This window comes from Acinonyx jubatus, chromosome F2 (assembly GCF_027475565.1).
Source record: "Acinonyx jubatus isolate Ajub_Pintada_27869175 chromosome F2, VMU_Ajub_asm_v1.0, whole genome shotgun sequence".
NCBI classification, from domain to species: Eukaryota; Metazoa; Chordata; class Mammalia; order Carnivora; family Felidae; genus Acinonyx; species Acinonyx jubatus.
The window spans coordinates 68504157-68527236 of NC_069394.1; the positions used below are offsets into that span (position 1 = coordinate 68504157).

At 37.8% G+C, this 23080-nt stretch overlaps 1 protein-coding gene across 4 annotated transcripts in view; it reads left to right on the top strand.

The window, feature by feature from the left end:
- Window positions 1–10170, top strand: part of TTPA (alpha tocopherol transfer protein) — a 64352-nt gene extending 54182 nt beyond the window's left edge. For 3 of the 4 annotated variants that reach the window (XM_053208535.1, XM_027042936.2, XM_015087293.3), the window contains exons 3-5: window positions 3814–4007; window positions 5522–5632; window positions 7993–10170. In XM_053208535.1, coding sequence (XP_053064510.1) covers window positions 3814–4007; window positions 5522–5632; window positions 7993–8166 — 479 coding nt within the window. In that variant the 3' untranslated portion in view covers window positions 8167–10170. The remainder of the gene's footprint in view (window positions 1–3813; window positions 4008–5521; window positions 5633–7992) is intronic. The other variant, XM_053208537.1, reaches the window with a different exon arrangement.
- Window positions 10171–23080: the final 12910 nt, after the last annotated feature.

Genomic DNA, 23080 nt, shown 5'->3' on the forward strand with positions numbered 1-23080 from the left:
GTTGTAAGTTTGAGCCCCACACTGGGTGCAGAGATTACTTAAAAATAAAATCTTTAGGGGCGCCTGGGTGGCTCAGTCAGTTGAGTCCTGATTTTGCACTGATGGCTTAGAACCTGCTTGGGATTCTTTCTCTCCCTCTCTCTCTCTCTCTGCTCCTCCCCTGCTCAAACACACACACTCTCTCTTTCTCTTGCTCTCAAAATAAATAAACTTAAAAAAATTAAAAATAAAGCCTTCATAAATACATACATACATATATACCTTAACAGTGAATCAATAGTCTTCTATTGCTTAGGGAGGGTTTCTTGTAGTACATTAATAGTTAAGTATACTGTTTAACTAAAAGAGATTTTAAAGTCAAGAAAACATGTAGGTCACTGATGGTCAGGGCAGCAAGGCATGTAGCAAATTTCCTGTGTTTGTAGCATAAGACGTTATTCTAGGGTGAAAAGGAGAATCAGGAGAGGTTTAGGAGTAAAATGAAAGGATAGAATAAAGAGTTATGAATTTCCTCAACTTAACTGAATTAATGGGAGGAACTAAAGGAAATCTATGGTAGAGGGTTTGGGACATTAACATCACCCCCTTTGCCTAGGTATCATGTCTGCAGTAAACGCAGTGACAAAATGTACAGAGCCTTTTCGCCATCCTGTCAGGGCAATACAAAGTGAAACTCAGTTTTTGCCATTATTAGCTCACAAGCCAGAGCATATCATTTTATGCTTTTGGGACCCACTACTATACCCCAGCAGCAAAAATACAATTAGCAGTGACCGTTAACTTTGACTGTGGCGTAGTTCTTTGGAATACAAGTTCTACAGCACATTGACCAGGTTGGAACTCCAGCTCTGCTACTTTCTAGCTACATGGGAAGTCATACCTGTAATCCCGTTTTCTCATCTGTCAAATGGGCATAGTAAAAACCCATCTCACAGGGTTGCTGTGAGCGTTAAATCTCGTAATATATACGAAATATAATTAGAACGTTACCTGACATATAAGAAGCACTCGATAAATGTTAGATAGATGCTGAAAAAGGAATTAGAAATCTAAGGCATGTTTTTCTTTTGCCTCAAAGAAGTTTCGAGCCTAGACCAGTGCTATCCAGTGGAATTTTCTATAATGATGAAAGTGTTCTGCAATAGCCACTAGCCACATGTGACTATTGAGCACTTGAATGTGGCTTTTGCAACTAAGAAACTGAGTTTTTAATTTTACCCAATGGTAATTAATTTAGGTTTAAATAGCCACACGTGGCTAATGGCTACCATATTGGACAGCACAGGTCTAGACAACTATGTTGGTGAGCTCAGAAATTTAGGTCAGCTACTATTTTCTTAACTGCAGACTTTCAATCATTCTGCTCCTAGTTTTCACCGTGGTAGCTTTCTGCCAATGTCTGAAGTAGTATATTATATTTGAGCTGGGTTATCCATGAATTGATTATTCAAATTCTTACCAGGCAGCTGAGGCTCTTAAAAAGCAAGGGGCAATCCTATTGTGCCTACCTGGGAATACTTCTCATGGCCTCTTCTCCATATATCTTTGAATTTTTCTTTGCTAGTAGACACTCCCCATCAATATTTAAATCTGTTAAGGGTCAGCCATCCAAAACAAAGCGAAAACTCCTCCTCAATCCCATCAGACCCTCCAGCCTCCGCTCCAGCTATCTCCCCACTCCTCATTCTCGGCCAAACATCTTAAATTAGTGATGTTCACCATCTGTATTTTCTCAGTTTTTCACAATTGCTCTCAAGCCACCCTGGCCTAATTTCACTTCCACCTCTGTGCTGAAATGACCTTAACAAATCATCAGTGGCCTTCTTTTCACCAAATCTAATGGACATGTTCGGTTCTGTTTGACTTGATCTCTCAACACAGCAAACCACTTCCTCTTACTTGAGATATCCTCTTTCCCTGGCTTTTCTGATGCCACATTCTCCTGATGTTTTCCTGGCTTACCTCCTTCTTAGTCTCCTTTGCTGGCACCACCTATTCTATGACCCTTTAAATTCTGAAATTCCTTAGGGTATTGGCCTCAACCTCCTGTTCTGATGCTACTTTCTGCATGGACCTAAGACAATCCCTATTGTGCTGTCTCACTCCCATATCTCCTGTCCCCAGGGACCCATACAACCAGCTCCTTGTGCCATCTGTATCCAGTTAGATGTCTCTCAGTCACCATTTTTACATGTCCAAAAGTATGTATGATCTTTTCCTCCCCAAACATTTCTCTTCCACTGTTTTCTATCTCAGTAAATGGTACCACCATTCTACCCAGCTGTCCAAGCCAGAAACTGGTGCTTTGAAACTTTGCCATTACTTACTCATGAATCTTCCCCCCCTCTTTTTAATTTGTTTTGTTAGACACTCCATGGAACCTTCAATATGAAGACTTACATCTTTTTCCACGTTGGAACATTTTTCTCTACTGTTACTCCCCTTTCCTCTATTCCCCATTCTCTGCATTCTTACCTTCCAGAACTCTAATTAGTTGGATGTTGAAACTTCTGCTAGCTGCCTGTCACCAGCTGCATGAGTCTTTTGATACATACATAGCAATTCTTGGCTCTTTTCAGAGAATTCCTCAGCTTGGTATTCCAAACCATTATCCACTCGTTGGCTTTGTCTTTTCTGCCATTTGTCCCTTCAGCTGAGATTTGCTTGAATTGCCATCTTTTTATTTCCAAGATCTCAGCTGATTCTTTCAGATAATATTCTGTCCTGGGGCGCCTGGGTGGCTCAATCAGCTAAGCATCTGACTCTTGGTGTTGGCTCAGGTCACAACCTCACGGTTTCTGGGTTTGAGCCACACATCTGGCTCTGCACTGACAGTGCAGAGCCTGCTTGGGATTCTCTCTCTCTCCTTCTCTCTCTGCATCTTCCTTGCTTGTGCTCTCTCTCAAAATGAATAAATAAACTTAGGTAACAACATGTTCTTATAATAGCCTGCATTATTCTTTTTTTCCCCTCACAAACTATTTTGCTTCTTTTTAATGTCTCTTGCTTTATTAACTGTTTTCTTGCGTTTTAGTGCCTTTATCTATTGAGTGTGACTCCCTTCTTCCTTGAATGTGTATATTTTTAAAAATTCTTATAATACTGAATGACTGCGTATCTTCTTTTAAGATCACCTGTTTACCTGTCTGTTACTGCCATTTCTCCTTGCCCTGGCCTGCCCAGGGATGGTAGGGGAGGGGAGAAGACTAGAATGTCAGTTAGTCCTCTAGTTGTTTCCCCTGGGTGTGGGCAGCTACTGGAGTGCTTCCCTGTCTCTTTTCCAAAGCCCACACTTAACCGTTCTGGCCTGTTCAGACATGACGGCTACGTGCTGTTGCTACTGAGGAGTGTCTGAGACATCAGCCTGCCAATCTGCTGTTCACACATTTCCCTTAGCAACCTCTTTGGTTACTACAGGGCCCTAGTTACTCCTTACAAGGCTTTATCACCCAAAAGCTTTTCTCATTTCCAATACCTCTGAGCTTGGAGCATACCTGGGGGCATTCTCATCTTCAGCCACAGCTGTCTCTTGCATGTGGTGGGCGTAGTTTCTTCTGGCAGTCAAATCTAGCCTGCATGCATTCTCTTTTCCCCCATGCTTTTAAAATCTGTTCTTCATAGGGATATGAGGGTGGAGGGAAAAGCAGGAACATGTTTTTAGATCTATTTGATCTATTATTCAATCCATGATCATTGTACATGTTTTTATTTCTACTGACCTTTTAAGTCTTGAAAGAATTGGTTTCCCTTTGTAAATCTTCCTGAGTTTTTACACTATGCTGAGATATACTATTTAAAAATTTTCTTTTTTAGCACAATGGGACCCAAAAGTTTTCACAGCTTATGATGTTTTCCGTGTAAGTCTAATCACATCCGAGCTTATTGTAGAGGAGGTAGAAACCCAACGGAATGGTATCAAAGCTGTCTTTGATCTAGAAGGCTGGCAGTTTTCTCACGCTTTTCAAATTACCCCATCGGTAGCCAAGAAGATTGCTGCTGTTCTTACAGTAAGTGTATATTTTAACTCTTTGGGATAAATTTGTAAGGGATGGTGCATTTATCAGAAAATTAAATAAAAATTTTTAAATGATACACATAACTCAATGACGCTAAGAGGAAGTAAAGGGTGATTAATTCATGAAACAAAGAACGTTGCAAGAAACCAAAAATACTTTCAAAATTAGTAACCACAGAATTTATACATTTAAACAACAATGTGGTAATGTTCTCTTTTTGTTATTAAATTTTTCTTCCTAAATTAAAAGACTGACTCAAAACAATATTTATAGCAATGGTACAATAGAATGTAACATTCTTGGTAGGTATAAATTGATGCAGTTCTTTCAGAAATTAAAAGATTTTTAAGATGGCCATCATCTAATACTACTTTCGGGGGCCTAGCCAAGGAATAATCTTAAATACGGTAAAGCCTTGGTATATACTATGTGCCAGGTACTTTGTTAAGCGTCTCAAGTGCATTACCATTTAATGGCCAAACGAGCCTATGGCTATTATTTTCCCACTTTACAGATTAATTAACTGTATCGGAGAGATCACAATGCCCAAGCACACACATTATGTCAGTAGAGAAGCAAGAATTCCAGGTCAGGTCATCTGAATGTAAGAGTTGTGCTTATTGCCTTGTGTAAATGAAGACAGTTGCTTTGGCATCAATTTTTATAGATGAAAATTAGAAACAGCTTATTAGTGCAGTAACAGGAAAATGGTTACTTAAATTATGGTACATCCATTTGATAGATTATTGCAATGATATTAAAACTCATGATGTGTAAAAAAAATCGTATTGTCTCAATAAAACAAAACAGGGTGCAAATTATTTAGAGACCATATTGGCAATTATGTTTAAAATAAAATTATTCACAGAAAGAATCTGGAAGGAAAAGCTCCAAATTGATAACACATCTCTAAAAGCTATGCATAGGAAAAAAATTTTTTTTTATGACAGAAACTTGGGGAGACAAATCAGTACATTAACAACACATTTTGGGTAGGAAAACTATTGATGAAGTGTTTTTTATTTATCCTTAACTTTCCAAATAAACCTATGTTACTTTGATGTGAAAGACTTAACCTGGGTTAAAGGTTTAAAAGTGTGTGTTTATTCTTTCAACTTCTATGAAGTTTTAATTCTTTTCTCAAAATAAAAATTAGGAGAAGATGGCTAACTATAAATATCCAAATGACTGATTGGTTCCTTGAAAGAACATGTATACGTGATTAGGGAAGATATTTTCTGTGTCTTACTTACAAAAGATGTAGATGGGTCTTAACATACTTTGTCTAAGCTGTAAGGTGAAGTCTTTTTTAGAGATTTTCCTTACTCTAGCGACTGTGAACTGGAAAGGAGGCTATTGTATTGATACAATACATAATTCTGAAAATAAAATCCCACTTTAGGTCCTGCATGCACTAGGTATAGCAAGTGTTCAAAGAATGGACTGCTCGATAGGAATATATGTTAATTTATGCTTTGTTATTAACATTTTTTTATTTTCAAAAGGATTCCTTTCCATTAAAAGTTCGTGGTATCCATTTGATAAATGAGCCAATAATTTTTCATGCTGTCTTTTCCATGATTAAACCATTCCTGACTGAAAAAATTAAGGAACGGGTGAGTAAAAAACATATTCAAGTCACTATTCTTCTGTAGCAGACATTCCAATCCTTTTTTTATTTAAGGATTGCATTATTATCTCCCCTCCCCTCCTCACAATTAACCCAGTGTTGTAAGTATTTGTCTAACAAACCAACTGCTTTTATAAATTAAGATTCCTCTTTAATTTTGAAAAACCAAGTTAGTGAGATTGGAGAAACTGGGCCTCTCGTTCATTGCTAGTGGCAGTGCAAAACGGCATATTCCCTCTAGAGGGCAGTGTGGTCATAGTTACCAAAATCACAGTCCTTGCACTTCTGGGATTTTATCCCACAGATCTACCAACACATTAACAAAATTACATGTACGAGAGGATTCACTGCAACAAAAGATTGGAAACCACCAAGTGTTCATCATCGGGGAACTGGTTATATAAACAGACACATCAACTCAATAGAATATGATATAATTTGCAGGATGTATTGTAAAGTGAAATAAGCAAACGAAGGATAGCTTTTATAGTATGCTACCTTCTGTATAAAAAGGGGAGAAATCAGAATCTCTGGTTACAGCTGCATTAAAAGGATATACAAGAAAGCAACCTAAATGGTAGCAGAGGCGGATGAGGTGTGAGTAGGGACCAGGGCATCTCACTGTGTATCTTTTATCTTGTTTTGATTTCTAGCCATATGAATGTGTTATCTGTGCAAATAAAAAATAAATGTATTTCAATTAGACATGCATGACTGAAAATCACAGTACCCAAGGTATGTGACTTAATGTCATGTTAGTTAAAGCAAAACGATTTGATTGTTTTTGTTTTTGTCTTCTTTTTTGACCTATCCTGTGGAGGCTTATCTGAGGTGACTATCTAATGTCTTTTAGGAGTTTTTCAAGTATCAAAAATAAAATCTGAGTTCCCAAGAATGGCAACCACTCTTCTACATTAATCTGTAAAGGATAATTTGTAGAGGTTATTCAGTAGGAATTTCTGTCTGTCTTCAAGAAGAACCACACCAATGAAGATGGCCACTTTTCATTCTAGTATTTTTAGAAAAGTCAGTTTTGGGGTGTTCATTATTGTCTCTCTTCAGTGTAGCTTCATAATGGCTGACCACCTTCTGTTTAACTCTAAAATGTCTAAAAATAAGTATTTCTATTTTGGGGTATATTCTGGACAAATAAAAGCAAAAATAACAATACACTCAACCTAACAAGTAGGAGAATATGAGCAAAAAAGAAAGAAAAATAAAAAATTGAGAAGGAGGTGAAGCATTTCGGTGAAAGTTAATTGACATGAAATGGACTTGCCACAATTAGAGAAGTGGGGACCCAGTCCAGCCCTTCTCCTCCCATTCAACCTTTTGCCAATACCCTATGAATGTTCTTCTTTGGCCCTTCCTGAGGAGATAGGAGATTTTCTTTTCAATGAGCTGATGATATTTTAAACATTTCAGAAGAAGCCAAGAATTGGGGCTCTGAGGTTCCTGAGGAACTTGTTTTATTCTTCTCATGCACAGATGAACATTTTACCCTGCAGATGGAAAAGGGGTACTTATTTGTTTCTAGCAACATGTGCTAAAGGTTCTAAGTCTTTATTTTAACTTCATGGCATTATATGATCAATTTTTATAGTTTGAAGTATTTGAAAATTTAAGGTTCTCCACCATAATTGTCTCTTAATTCTTTAATAGCCAATTTAATAGCCATTAATTGTACCACATAAATTACTCCCCACATACATAGCTGTGTGTGCAGATATATGCTTTTATTTCATATGAAGTGATACCAAGTAGCACATTTTTTTATCATCTATAGAAGAGTCTCAGGATGTTAGATGTTTTGAATCACATGTACATTAGGGAACAGAATGTATAAAATAACTTTATTTAGAGTTTAAAAAAAATCTATTTTTTAAAGGTTATTTACTCAAGGGGTGGGGGGATGGAGGGGCAAAGAGAGAGGAAGAGAGAGAATCCCAAGCAGGCTCTCTGTTGACAGCATGGATTTCACGAATGGTGAGCTCATGACCTGGGCCGAAATCAAGAGTCACATGCTTAACCGACTGAGCCACCCAGGTGCCCCTAAAAATCTATTTTTGAAAGAGGATAGAAGATCTTTTTATAAATCTTATATAGTTATCAGAATACAAACATGTATAAAAAACAGTAAGATGATTAGACTCATAAGCAACACAATACAAACTTAAGTAAAATTCTTACATAAGAAGAGAAATAAAGGGCATAGTGTCTATTCATGCTCTCCTATCTTGAAAGTCATTAGAGTGCCTTATTTTATGGTATTGATTTTACATTAGAAATGCATCTAGTAAACTGAGAGGCTGGGGCATATCTTCTCAAACATTTTGGCTATTTCAGATTCATATGCATGGGAACAATTACAAACAAAGCTTACTTCAGCATTTCCCAGATATTCTTCCTCTGGAATACGGTGGTACAGAATTCTCCATGGAGGACATTTGTCAGGAGTGGACAAATTTTATAATGAAGTCTGAAAATTATCTCAGCAGCATTTCACAGATCAATCAATGAGAAGAAGTTATTTAATGTGAATATTAAATATACATGAGTGAGATCCTACCTGGTTACATGAATGAAAGAAAAATAATCTTTTTAAACTAGTTAATGCTTGTCTGATTGATCTTCTAAAATGTAAAACTCTTCTGACATGAGCAACATAGGGATTTGGAAAACTGCGTTTTAAATGCATTTTATCTTTCAGGTAGTTAAATGTTAGTACTTCTTGAAAGCATAGAAGAGATTCCTGGTTTTTGTACTTGAAGTTATCTCTTAAAGTAGCTATTCATGTTCACCTTTGTATATTTCTGAAAAGTTTCCTTTTAACCAAGTTATTTGACTACATTGGTTTGGGAATAAGTGTACTACAAATAGTCCGTGAAAAAGAAGTATTAGTACAAATCATCTGATGATAAAAATCTATCAACATCCATCATGGGTGGGTGTCAGATTAGATTATAATTCAGATTAAAATCTGAATACAGTTTTACAGAGTTATTTCTATGGGCCAGCAAGACCGTTTATCTCAGGGAGGTTCTATTTCAGCATAATTTGCACAATAGAAAATTTTGATTGAAGAGTCTAGATACCATAAACTATTGTATGTAGCATCTAGAGGTCTCTGAAATTACTCATGTTGACAAAATTGATAATCAAAAATAATTTAGGAAATATTTTAGGTATAGCTGATGGCTTCTTAATACTATTTCTGCATTTTCAAACAAATCAAGAACGTAATTTTGACTTCTGTTTTTAGTTATCTTATCAAGACTACACAGAGACTTAGAAATGGAATAATACTTAGTAGTCATACATGGACTCTACTTTTAATTGAACAATAACACAACTACACAAAGGAAAGGAAATGTTTACATTTTAAAAATCACTGTCAGTTACACCTGGAACTTTTCAGATTATGTATGAAATAATTTAACTTTTAATATATATCAGAATATTCTAGAAAAATTCTATAATTCATATTTACTTTAAAAAATCAGTAGTTAAAATGTGCTGTTTATATTATAGCTTATGTCATAGAATATTTCATTTATTAAGAAAGATACAATGTCAATATAGCTTTCAATTTATGACACAGTGTTTCATAATTTTTAAATTTTATTTTAAGTTTGAAAAGAAAAAACCACACCGCAAATTTGTTACACATTTGCTCAAACTTTAATCATGCAATAGTATCTTTGTGAAAGGATATATGAAGGGTGTTTTTCTTTATAAGAAAATTATTCTAATCAGGTGAGTTGATAATTTTAATTCTCTGTACATATGTCTATGAAAAAATTGAGAGCAACTGTGAATGTTCATTAGAGAACAAATTTTGATTTAGCATTGGGAAGCTAACTTTACATTATAATTTTTATTAAAAAATTAGATTGTGCCTGTTTTCTAAAAAAAAATCATAAAGACTTCCTTACAAAATTATATAATTCACAAAATTGTATGATTAAAAATAATAGCAGAATAAAATCATTGAAAAACAATAAACAATAACAACAACAAAAAGCTCTGGTTTACCCAACTTTTATTTTTCTATAAAGGAGGTTTATATCCGAGTTCCACTTCATTTACGTTTGGATGTTTAAAACACTTACTCATGACTCTGTGAAGGAATGATTACTTTAGCACGTGAATAAAGGATAGTATTTAAAAATGTTGTTTAAATGTGATTCACTGGTGATGTTATTAACAGCAAATAGAATTAAAATATGTCAGTCAGTAGAAGTGCATTTCATGATGGTACTGTGACATATTTTTTTAAATGCAACAATTCACTGAAGAACATGAAAAGAACAAGGCGAAATGAGCAGGCAATTTTATAAGGTGGCAGGATAAATAACTATCAAATTGTCTATATTACTAAGTTACTGTATATTACTTTACTGTAATTGCACCAGAAGTGCCTTTTACAAAGTTAACTCTAACATGTGCTCATTATGTTACTGAGCTGCACAACAATTTGTGTTAATATTGTTCAAAAATAATAAAGATCTTTTACATAAGCTATAGCTGTTTCTTTCTCGTTTTTAAATATCAATATTAGGCATTCATTTTCAAAAATTGCTTTTCCTTACAGGTAAGCTTAGGAAAAACTTACCAAATCTGGTTGTCCAGTACCCAAAGGCTCCTTTTCCTTTGTCAGTTTTCATTGCAGGCTGGTTTTCCCGGCTGCTTAGCTCAGCATCATCTTTCTCTAATGCCTTTGGCTGTGCTTAAAGGGACCGCAAGCCAATTTCATGAAACTAAGCCATGCAGACTTAAAGAAGTTAAAACTTCTAAGTGAAAAAAGAGTGTGCTACTTAATCAGATAATTTAATTTTGAAACCAAATCTGCTGTTAGCCTGGATCATGACTTTATTTGTCAAACTATATATTTTTCTTACGGAAATAACACTGAAGTCATAGAGCGCATATTCTCTTTGCCACTCACCTGAGTGAAGCCTAGAGCTCACGGAACAGGTCAAACATACAAACCAGCCCAAAACTCAGCACACTAGTAGCATGATGTTGTCTGAAACCCTCCTTACTGGCCTTACACGTTCGTTGAATTTTGCCACTCTCAGAGGCTGTGGAGGAAGGAGGAGTTACAAAGGAAGAACTAGAAATGATGGTAATAAAATTAGGATTGGCAGCCGTACGTCTCCGCTAATTTTCTGGTTAGCAAGCACACACCATCTTCCTCCTGCCCCCACACCCACTATTCACTTGACCACTCCCTTCTCTATCCGAGTTGACCACATTCATCCATTAACTATCTACTTTTGGTAACACTGTACACGGACTTAGTATTATAGTGAACAGAAAACTTAACTAGATGCTACCTAGAAGAGAGAAAATACATCTCCAAAATAGGTGAAGTGCAGTATAGTGTAAGCTTTATTAGAAGGGTTCCAAGAGAATGCTTTGGCAGGAAGGATCATTTCTATGTGGGGTAACTGAGGATGTGTTCTTAGATGAGGTACAATTTGAAGCTTTAAGCATTGACTGCCCTAGAGAACAATGAAAACTGAAGACAGGAAAGATATTCCAAGAAAAGAAATAGCATGAGCAAAGACTTAGAGATGAGAAAGAATAGGCCATGTCTGAGAAACAGTAAATAGTCCTGTTTTGGAGGGAGGGGATGGGAACAGGAGAGTGAGCCTGTCTGGGCTGACAGCTCAGAGCCTGGAGCCTGCTTCCGATTCTGTCTCCGTGTGCCTCCCCCGTTTGTGCTCTGTTTCTCTCTCTCTCTCAAAAATAAATAAGCATTTAAAAAATTATATAAAAAATGAAAGATGCTCGTGACACAAAATATGGGAGGCCTTGAACACCCACTGAAAGGCACTCAAATGTATGGATTACTTACTTTGTGCCAGACAAAACAGGAGATTCAATTCAATCTTTGCTGAAAAAAAAAATGGCCCATTTTTACAGAAGAGAACTGAACTCTAAAAGTGTCTGTCCCTGGCTCAGGATCACAGAGCTAGTAAATGCCAGCATCAGACCGAACCTGGCTGGCCTTGCTGTGAAGTCCACACCCTCCACGACACCACCATGCTCCTCACAGACCCAGTTCCACAGGTCACCAGACTCTACCAATCCTACTTGGAAATGTCTGGCCCTGACCCACTTCTAAGGTTAATCACCTCTCATCAGACCTGCTGTAATAGCCCACATTTGACTACCAGTTTCTCATTATTCCTGACCTGACGTTCCCCTTCCGCTGTTGCCAGAGTTACGTTCTGCAAGATTTTATTACCTGAACTTTGAGACAGCAGCGCTGGGTGTATGGGAAACTGCTAATTGGCACCCGAGGCCTCTTACAACCAGTCCCAACCTGTTCTTCCATTCTCGCTCTGAACCCCACCTATACTGTAGGCACACATCCTTTTCACCACTTTGAAACTCTCACCCTCTCCACACAGGACATCTCAGTATCAATAGCAAGGGAGGTGGGGAGGGAGGGAGGGAGGTAAAATGTGCGTGTTCTGTACTTTGAAGCTTCACTCTTATTGTTTCCTCTGCTCCGTGCTCTTTCCCACTTTCTCTGTGTGCTCAATCTGCAAGGTCCTGCTCACCTGTCATATCTGTGAAACCTCTCACCCTCTCGAGAATTCTTTGTTCCTGCTTGTGGATCCTCTGCGTGGATGTCTAAAACAATCCTTATGACCCTGAATTTATAGCTACCTGCCTGTCTCCCTGCTCGACAGTGCTCTTAAATGTAGTCTTCTTCTTTTTTTTTAAGAATTTTTTTTAATGTTTTATTCATTTTTGAGACAGAGAGAGACAGAGCATGAGCAGGGGAGAGGCAGAGAGAGAGGGAGACACAGAATCTGAAACAGGCTCCAGGCTCTGAGCGGTCAGCATAGAGCCTGACGCGGGGCTCGAACTCACAAACCGTGAGATCATGACCTGAGCCGAAGTTGGACGCTTAACCGACTGAGTCACCCAGGTGCCCCTAAATGCAGTCTTCTTTACCTTTGTCTAATAGTATCTAAGCAGCATCTAGCAGACGGTCAATACTCACAGGATGCAGACCTTACTGAGGGATATTTCTCGGTGCCAGGCTGGGCGACAGCCCTCAGGGGAACAATCACAGGTGGATGAAGGTCTGCCTTGTGCTATATGGGATACCGTTTACTGGGAAGCTGGGCTGTCCATAGGAGCCTCCTTACAGATTTTCAGACTTGACCTCCTCTCTCTACTTTTTATCTCTCTCTCATCCTAAATGTTAGCTGTGTTACAATAAGGTCCTACCCTGTTGACCTTTATTTCTGCCTCAAACTTCAATTCGTTTCTATGTTTTAAGTATCTTAAGTGATTGGCTTTAATTTTTTAGCTGATTTTAAACTTCACTTCCTTTACTTCTACACCCACAGACATACAAACTACAGGCTGGCCCCAGTGCAGTTGTTCCAGAGACTCATTAACCGCGTTGAATAAATAGGCTCCACCCCTGTGGCAGTTTGGCTGTCATTGGGAGCTCCCTCTCCAGTCCAACAGAGCTGTTGTGGCAGGTCATCCACAGCGGAGCTTTGCTGTGCACCACGCCCCTCTTCTCAGAACACCCTGCACTTGGGGTGAGGTGAAGGTCTGGGATGGGGAATGGTCAGGCACAGCCCCACACTCTACTCCGTCTTCCTTCCCTGCTGCTCAGTCTCATCCATCCATGACTCAGGCGAACCTCTTTTGAGGAAGTTCAGTCCCTCCTCTGAGGGCGTCCGAGCCTCATTACCTTCTCTGCTTAATGATGGTTGTCAATGCCCAATATTTACTCCAAGCTCTTGCCCACAAGGGACATAACATCTCTAAACATAAATCAATGAGTGGCTCTCAAGTACTAGCACATGATATCCTCCCTGAAGTAAAGGCTTTATTCCTAAAAAAATCAACATCGTTATCAGTTTCCCTCTCCACAAGACCAAAAGACAACTCTGAGGGTTTCTAAGAATAGTTAGCTGTCACCACAACTGACTCCCTGACTTTTCTGCCGTAGCCTCTTCCTTATACATCATGACTAAAGAGATGTCTCTGACCCCCTTAACTGGGTTCCATGCCTGCATCTCAAAACCTCAAATCCTCTCCATGCTCTTCTCTCACTCTTGGAGTCCCCAATTACTCATACCTCTTCCCTTTTGTATACATGAAAGGGGTAGATACACTTCAGGGGTCCTAAGCCAAAACACACTATCCTCCTCAAAACCACAACTGCTCCAAAATTATAAAGAATACAACCTTGGGTTCACATTTCACAACTAAAAAAAAAAAAAAAAAAAGCTGTACTTCAAACAGAAATCCACCTTAACAGGAAACCTTGAAATGAAGGTCTTTTGAGAGGCCCCAGAAGCAGATGATGATGTGGGTGGCAGAATATGCCACTTTTGCACAAGGATTATTTGGACCTGAAGGCAAGTGAGAAGAAGCAGGTAGAAGAAAAGCTCCCTACCTTTTCCCTATTTACCTAAAAGCAGGACATAAATTTGCAGGAAGGACAAAAGTTAATCATTGGAGACAACTATAGACTCTTATCAGTCCCAAGGAATCTACATAATACATTTTATTAGCCCATATCTTCCACTAATTTTCCATCTATTTCATTTGCCTTCCCACAATTTTCCACCCCTAGAAACTTGAAGTCCTTTTGCTTTGCCTTGTCACTTCTCCAAAAAATTATTGTTCCTTTGCTAAGATGCTATAAAGCCCAAGTTCTAAACAACGCTTTGAGTTACTCTTCACTGAGTTTTCTCCCACACGATGTACACTCCATAAATTGTCTTTCTCTTGTAAATCTATCTTTTGTCAGTCTAATTTTATAAGGCCCCAGTCAGGGAACTAGCAGAAGAGAAGGGAAAAAAAGAAATTTTCCTTCCTTATAATGACATGAAGTAGACTGCTTTCTCAAGAACAATTATATTACACCATAAAGTGGTCAGCTTCCAACCAACATGCCAGAACATCATCTACAGGTGTTATATTCAATCCTCTCCGTATTTCCCCTTTGTATCCCTTCTGTTATCCTCCTCCTATTTTTCTGTTACTCATTACTATCAAAACTTCCTTGAACCATGTCTTTTTCTTTTTTGCCCGTCCTACTATTCCTTCTTCCCTATTCCTTATTTAACTTACATTCAGGATCCCCAAAACCTGGGGATGGTTTTTGCTAAACTGATTACTCAACTTTAACATCTTTCTTAAAATTTTTGCCTTTGTTTACCCTTTCCTTCATTTTTCCTTAAATTCTTCTTCCCACCCTAAAACCACCATCAACAGCTTAGCTGTTGTCCCCACACAATGTGAGGACCTTCTTCCCATGTTTTATATTAGTTAAACAAATAACCAAATCCAATCTGGACTACTTTTAGAAAACTCGTATTTATTTCTCTGACAACTGCACAGACAAGAATTTTCTAGGTTCCAGTTTCTGTCTACACAGTTGACCTTTGAACAACATGGGCCCACTTACATGCAGATTTTTTTACAGTACAGAGCTATAAATGTATTTTCTGTAGCTTGCAATTTTCTTTTTTAAGTATTTGTTTTGAGAGAGAGACATTGCATGCATGAGCAGGGGAGGGGCAGAGAGAGGGGAGAGAGAGAAAATCCCAAGCAGGCTCCACTGTGTCAGCACAAATCCTGACATGTGGCTTGTTCTATGAACGGTGAGATCATGACCTGAGCCAAAATCAAGAATCAGACGCTTAACCCACAGAGCCACCCTGGTGCTCCTCTACCTTACAATTTTCTTAACAACATTTCCTTTTCTCTAGCTTACTTTATTATAAATACACTGTCTATAATACATATAACACACAAAATAAGTATTAGTCAATTGTTTATGTTATTGGTAAGACTTCTGGTCAACAGTAGGCTATCAGTAACTAAGTTTTTGGGAGGGTCAAAATTACATGTGGATTGTCAACTGTGCAGGGGGTTGGCACCCCATTCTCCTGTGTTGTTCAAGAGTCAATTGTACATCTTTTACTCTGCCAACTCTAATGACAGTACTTGTAACTATTCATCGTTTCCCAAAGAAAATGCAACCTAAAATCAAACAACTCCACCATGGGTGCTGCCATCGGCGGGGGAGGGGGGGGGGCAAAAACGTTTTACATATGGAAAAGTCCCAGTCGGGATATGATATTCTCCTCAAAGCTATACGTTTTTCTCAGCTTCTATATGGTAGAAAGGATGACATTATGGCAAAAAAAAAAAAATTGCCCCATTTTCCTTGGTTATTCCAAAAGACACCTTATTTCATTTATGGAAGTAGACCCTAGCATACTGGACAGGCTCATAACCTAGCCAGTCTTGTCAGTTCTTACCGGATATGTAGTCTAACGGCTTTCTTAAAGTATTTAAATTCCTCTTTGTCCTCTTCAATGACTATCATTGATCTTAACAGTCTACCAGTAACTGTGTTTCCTGAAAATGTGAAGGCTGACATCAAAATGTTAATATAGTCTTCCTTTCTCTGCTGGACCTGATGACACCCTTGAAAGGGAAGCTGAGAGCTTGGTAGGAGATCTCAAGGACTTGGCTCTTGCATCTGACCACATTTGAGCCACGTTTTTGCCTAGAGCATCTCCACTATGGGCTACTCAAGAAGGGAGTCAAAACTCTCACATCTTCCATGTCCGACTACAGGAGATAGCCATCACTACAAATAATGTGATAAAGAACATTGAACTTCTTGCCCAAGAATTTCAAAAGACTCAACACACAGTGCTCCACAACTGAGTGGCCCTTGGTCTGATCTTCGCATCCATAGGCGAGACATGTGCTGTTTGAAAGTGACTACTGCATATGTGTTCCCCCAAATTTCTCTGACTTCTACATCATAAATATGGTTCAAGTTGCTAATGAAGAAATGCCCCCCATTGCCACTGCAGTGCTGACCCCATTATCAACGGACTCTACCACACTAATATTCTGGAATCTACTAGACTGATCTCAAGTCTTGGTTTTATTCCTTCATATAATTTCTAATAATATTCTTTCTGCTTATTCCTGTATGTATCCCCTGATTAAATACTTGTCTCTAGAACCCTACTCAGTTCTAAACCACTGTCAGAGCACAACAGATGGTTCAGCACTTTCTCCAAGAACAGTGCCAACAAGAAAGGCTGACTTTGTTGACTATTTCAATGAACTTTCACCAAAATTCCACACAAATTACTCTAATCCTGAATAGTGTTTTCAGACAGACTATGTTTGACAAAGCCAACAAACACAGACCTTTCTCTTTTGCCCAAACCTGCTGACAAGGCCAGACACAGACCCTTCAGTTTCCCACCTTTTGTCTCATTGATTAGCTAAGATTAGAACTCTTTGCCTCCTTGAAACTTACTAACTATAGAGAAAAACATTTCCTATTCAGGTATCTTGAGACTTCTGCTTGCAAAACAACCCCTACTGTAAATCTCCAAAATGCCACATGTTCACCCCTTTCCATGAAAGTCTAAGGCAAAACCAGTATTGAGACACTCTGATATTCAGATCTGGTACTGTTTAAATTATAATAGAATAAAATAAACCTCAGGGTGCTTGCATGGCTCAGTCTGATGAGCATCTGACTCTTAATTTCAGCTGAGGTCATGATCCCAGGGTCATGGGATCAAGCCCTGTCTCAGGCTCTGTGCTGAGCATGGAGTCTGCTTGGGATTCTCTCTGTCTCTGTCTCTCTGTCTCTGTCTCTGTCTCTCTCTCTCATGCCCTCTCTTAAAAAAATAAATAAAAATAAACCACCATGCTTGTCCAGTTTTTGTCTTTGATAGAAGCCACCCAAATATTCTCTGCTGTGTAGAATCATAAGAGGATTTCTGGGGAAGGTTATGAGAAACCATTTTTACTTCAGCTTTACTCAGCCCTTTGCTACATGAATGCTTTATGTAGATACACACATAAACATTCATGTGCTTCCTTCAGCTGACTGTGCCCTCAACCAGTTGCTGTGTTGAGGTAAATTTCCCATCAGGCACAGACACACAATACAGACAATAAAACATTAGTGAATAATGTAGACTTCTAATAAAGCTTCCACCTAGAAATGCAAAAAGGCAAAATTGCAGCTCACCCAGCAAAACCACAACCTACCTTAGAACAACAGTCTTTCACTTTTGTTTGTTGTCCTCTCCCTTCCCTCTCCTCTCTTCCCTTCCCGTCTACTCATCTCCCTTCCCTTACTGTCTTTCTCCCTCTTCCCTCATTATGTCTCATTTCAGGGCTCCTTTGGGGTTTCTCTAAATCCATAATCACCCTTCTCCCTTGGCAAAACAAAAGATCTCTTCCAGAATCCACCTTCTCTATAAAGTATGGAAATAGGGTGGGATTCCTATAAAGTATGGAAATAGTGATAGGTGACAAGTCTTTAACTTATTTTTGAAGTTTTAATTCTAGTCTTATATTTTTTCTTAATTAAGATTTTAAGTATTCTCTACACCCAATGTGGGGTTTGAACTCACAACCCTAAGATCAAGAGTCACATGCTCCACTGATTGAGACAACCAGGGGCCCCTAGTCTTATGCTTTTAAAAAAAATTAGGGGTGGGGGGTATCTCATTTTAAACCTTTTTAAAAATTCTGTATTAAACTTTATGTGTTTAGCCAAGGAAACAATTGGCAAAACTAAAAGGCAACTGATGGAATGAGAGAAGATATTCACAAATGACATATCAGATAAAGGATTAGTAACCAAAGTCTATAAAGAACTTATCAAACTCAACACCCAAAAAAACAAATAATCCAGTGAAGAAATGGACAAAAGACATGGATAGACACTTCTCCAAAGAAGACATCCAGGTGGTTAACAGACACATGAAGAAAATGCTCAACATCACTCATCATCAAAGAAATCAAAACCACAATGAAATACTACCTCACACCTGTCAGAATGGCTAAAATTAACAACTCAGGCAACAACAGATGTTGGTAAAGATGTGGAGAAAGAGAAACCCTTTTGCACTGCTGGTGGGAATACAAACTGGTGCAGCCACTCTGGAGAAGAGTATGGAGGTTTTTCAAAAAATTAGAAATAGAACTGCCCTGGGACTCAGCAATTGCACTATTAGGTGTTCATCCAAAGGATACAGGAGTGCTGATTCAAAGGGGCACATGCACCTCAATTTTTATAGTAGCACTATTGATAATAGCCAAGTATGGAAAGAACCCAAATGTCCATTGACTGATGAGTGGATAAAGAAGATGTGGTATATACACACACACACACACACACACACACACACACACACACACACACACCACGGAATATTACTCAGTGATCAAAAAGAATGAAATCTTGCCATTTGCAACAACATTAATGGAACCAGAGTGTGCTATGCTAAGTGAAATAAATTAGAGAAAGATAAATATCATATGATTTCACTCACAGGTGGAATTTAAGATACAAAACAGATGAACATAAGAGAAGGGAAACAAAATAATATAAAAACAGAGAGGGAGACAAACCATAAGAGACTCTTAAACTAGAACAAACTGAGGGTTGCTCGTAGGGTGTTGGGTTGGGGGGGGTGGGCTAAATGGGCAAGGGGCATTAAGGAGGACACTTGTTGGGATGAGCACTGGGTGTTATATGTCAGTGATGAATCACTAAATTCTATTCCTGAAATCATTATTACACTATATGTTAACTAACTTGGATTTAAATTTAAATAAATAAATAAATAAATAAATAAATAAATAAATAAATAAATAAATTTAATTAAATTTTAAAAACTGGGAGGTTAGCTCATTTTAAACCTTTTTTTTAAATTTTGCATGAAACATTATATGTTTCCAAATTACAATTCAGTTTTCCCTTTTTCAACCACTCTTAAACCTTTTGTTCCCATTGGGTTCTGGGCAAGCTAGATGATGTCATGAGTGAAGAACTTGCAAAGAAATGCCTCTTCTTTAATTTAGCGAAGAAATACTTGGTTTCAAACATTCCAGTACACATTAATAGGAAGAGACAGAGACTCTGTAGCCCAATTCCGGCCACTCTACTGCTCTCATATTCCTAAGCTCTAGGATGGTTTATATCTCCTTCTCAGTAGGGTCATAATAGAAAGCTCAAGGTTTGCTCCTATCAGCTTCCCTTTCACCATAAACCAAGAACAAGCGAGAACTGGGTTTAGCTAAAGAAGGCTACAGTTGTTCCTCTGGTTGGTGGTTCTAAGTCTTTGGGTCCTGTTTTTAGTAAGTAGAGCCCTACCTGGGAAGAGCCCTTTCTTTTGTGATTAATAAGCCATTGCCAGCCCCCAGAGATAGAGGTCCTGTTTTACTGAACTTACTGGTTTCACCAAAATTAAATAGATGCCGAAGGAGTGACTTGATTCAACTTCTGGATGTATGTCACACTGATAATACTGCTAGCTCTATTCAGTTATCCCCTCCTCCACTTTCTCCGCCTCTTCCTCTAGAGGCCTGTTGATTTCTTTAGTGGGGCTTCACTAAGTGGATTGCTCTCCCCTTTGAAGAGATGAGCCATCTGAGATCTCAAACACTCTTTTAGACCAAAAAGGGAGAACAGTAAAGTTGTAATGAGACTGCTTTTTGCCACTTCCCAGTCCTACCCAAGGACTAGTGCTGGAGTATCCCTTTCTATAGCACCACTACTATCCTGGAGGTCAAGGTGGATGAAACAGAGCAGAGAAGGGAAGTAAATGGTAAAACAGGGTAGTTCAGAAGAGGCTCAACAAATTCTGAGGTGCAGCCAGATACCCTTCTGCTGCTAGATAAGTCATGAGTGATCTGCAGGCATTTGATGATTGGAGATCTAGATGTTATAGCATTTAGATGAGCAGCACCCAGGACTCTCTGCTTTGGTGACAGTCAGTGGTACTTCTAACAAGTGGCCCACAAGCACATAGAGTCAAATATTTACACTTAAATAAAGAGTGTAAAATTGGCCAGTGGTGAGAACCTGCCCTGACCCTGAAGTAAAAACTGGCGTGAGAAATTCAGACATGCATTATTTTTGGTAAATAATTGATGTAAAATTAGAATGGAATATCCAGTTACCTAATACATCTATATTTAGAAGGGAACAAAAGGGTTGTCCTTTTGAAGGTGGGGAAAAATGTATTATAGGCCCAGTTAGATGTGATATTATTATTATAAATATTTAAGAAAAACAAGTTATTAATGATAAATTTAATCATTTCAAGTGGTCCTCAAACAGATCTGAGGGAAAAGGTCATTTTGGGAGATTTTACTTATCACATCTAAATACCAATACAGTGGGAAGGACAAGGTATCAGTTTTGTTTATGTTTTGTTTTTGTGTTAGCTCTGGTGGTCTTTGTTTTATCCTCTGACACTCCAGTGGTGAGTTTTGTTTTGCTGTCTTCCTGATTTTGAAGAAAAATTCAGTGTGTGCCCCCTTTTGATTTTTGCTTTGCATTATACTGCACTAAACTTACCGAGGCTTTTGTTTAGCTATTTTTGTTAGATAACTTACAGTGCTTACAGTCTTAGAAACACTCATACTAGTAAAATGGGATCCTCTGATGATGTAATGTCTTCTAGTTAAAAGTGTTATACAAAATGAGGAGACATTATTCTTTAGGCAAAATAGAATTCAAAATTCTTTTTTATAGATTCCAATTCTCTGTTGAAAACTTCTCATCCATTTTGCCCATATTTTTCTCTACTTTATTTAAAACTAACCATATTTTGTTTAAAGTATGTTTAAAGCCTTGTGTTCTAATTGCAGTATCAGGATCATCTATGGGTTCTTGATTTTACTTTTCTTTTTAGATTACTATTATTTATTTCTGCTTCTTCATGTTTTCAGAAATATTTTATTATATGCTAGACACTGTAGAGTCTCCAGATAGTATCTTCCACTAGCAAAGATTCTTCTTTTATCAGATAGAGTGACAATCCAATCAGGTCTTATGCTGGGTTGCAGATTTAGTAAGATTCAGTCCATCTCTGGTTCATTCCCATTCTTTAAAATTGGTCTTCTTCAACTTTCGACTGGTGTCTTGCATATTTTTTTCTCAGACTTTGAAGTTCAGCCTTTGGCAGATTTTAAACTTGGTTCCCATCTTTTGCTAATTAAAAATCTGGCAAATGCCTAGAAGCAGAGATTTATTGTGTGTTTGCTGAAGGCTTCTTCACTCTTTGTTTCCCAAACTCTGCAAGATAAAGGGATGTTTCGCTCTGCCTTTCCGACTCAGCAAGGTACCAGTTTCTCGTACCATCCCAGAACTCAGCACATGTCCCATGGGAAAAATCTAACCATGTGTAGTTTCCAATTTTTTTTTTTTTCCCATCCTATATAACTACAGAAAGCTCCCCTGATTTCTCTTTTCCAGCTAGGATCAATCTGCCTTATATCTATGTATGTAGGTATAGTTATTTATCTTACATCATGCCCTTTATTCCTCTTGTCTTAACGTTTTATATCTGGGTAGTCAGTTTTAAATGACACCCTTGACTCCCACCTATTACCTATCCACAATGATTTTATTTTAGTTTTTCCCTTCTCTCTCCCTTTTCCTCTCACTTTTTAACTTGTGTTCTATTGGGCAGAATATATGTTTATATTTTATTCTTTGAGTCATGTCCCTACCCTTATTTTAGTATTAGTACTACAATTAAATATATTAAACGCTCACCATCAGTTATTCTGATGTATTTCCCCAAGTCATCTTTTGTTTAGATAAAATTCATCTTCTAGATGGTTTTCCAGGAAGGGTGTAGGAGAACAGTTAAAATATGCATTTCTATAACCCTCTGACTTGAAGTACAGCTCAGCTGCATACAGAAATCTAAGAATTTATTTGGATTTTTCTTAAAATGATGCTCCATTATTGCCTTGATTTTTATGTTGCTCTTGAAAAGTGTGAGGTCATACTAATATTCTTACCTGCATAAGTAAACTGATTATTTTGCCTGGCAACTTTCCTTCCTTCTTTTTACTTAATGTCCAATAGTTTTACTAGGATAAGTCTCAGAGTTGTTCATTCCAGGTCAATTTTTACCATTTTCCTCTAACTTACAGAAAGTCTCTTGGATTATAATGATAAATATTGCTTTTAACCGATTGCTTTGTCTTCTTCCTGGACTCCAATAATACATAATTTGAATCTTCTTTGCCTGTCTTCCATTTTAAGCACTTTTTCTCAGACCTGTTTCACTTTTGCCTTTGGTTGTTTCTTCCCTTTCTTCACTGCTTATTAAAATTTCACTTGAATCTTTTCTGCCTTAGACAGACAATGGTAATTCATTCTTCACTCATGAGATGGTTTTGTCTTTACCTTCAACTTTTTCCTGATCACTTTCTGTGCATTTTTGTGACACTTCTTCCTGTTTTTGTTCATTCCTGTTCTTAGGTCGTGAACTAGATTTGATATATATACATATACACATAGCTAATGCTTGTCTGAGAATATTTAATTATAGTTTGGAGCTTGGTCTTACAGTTTTGTTTT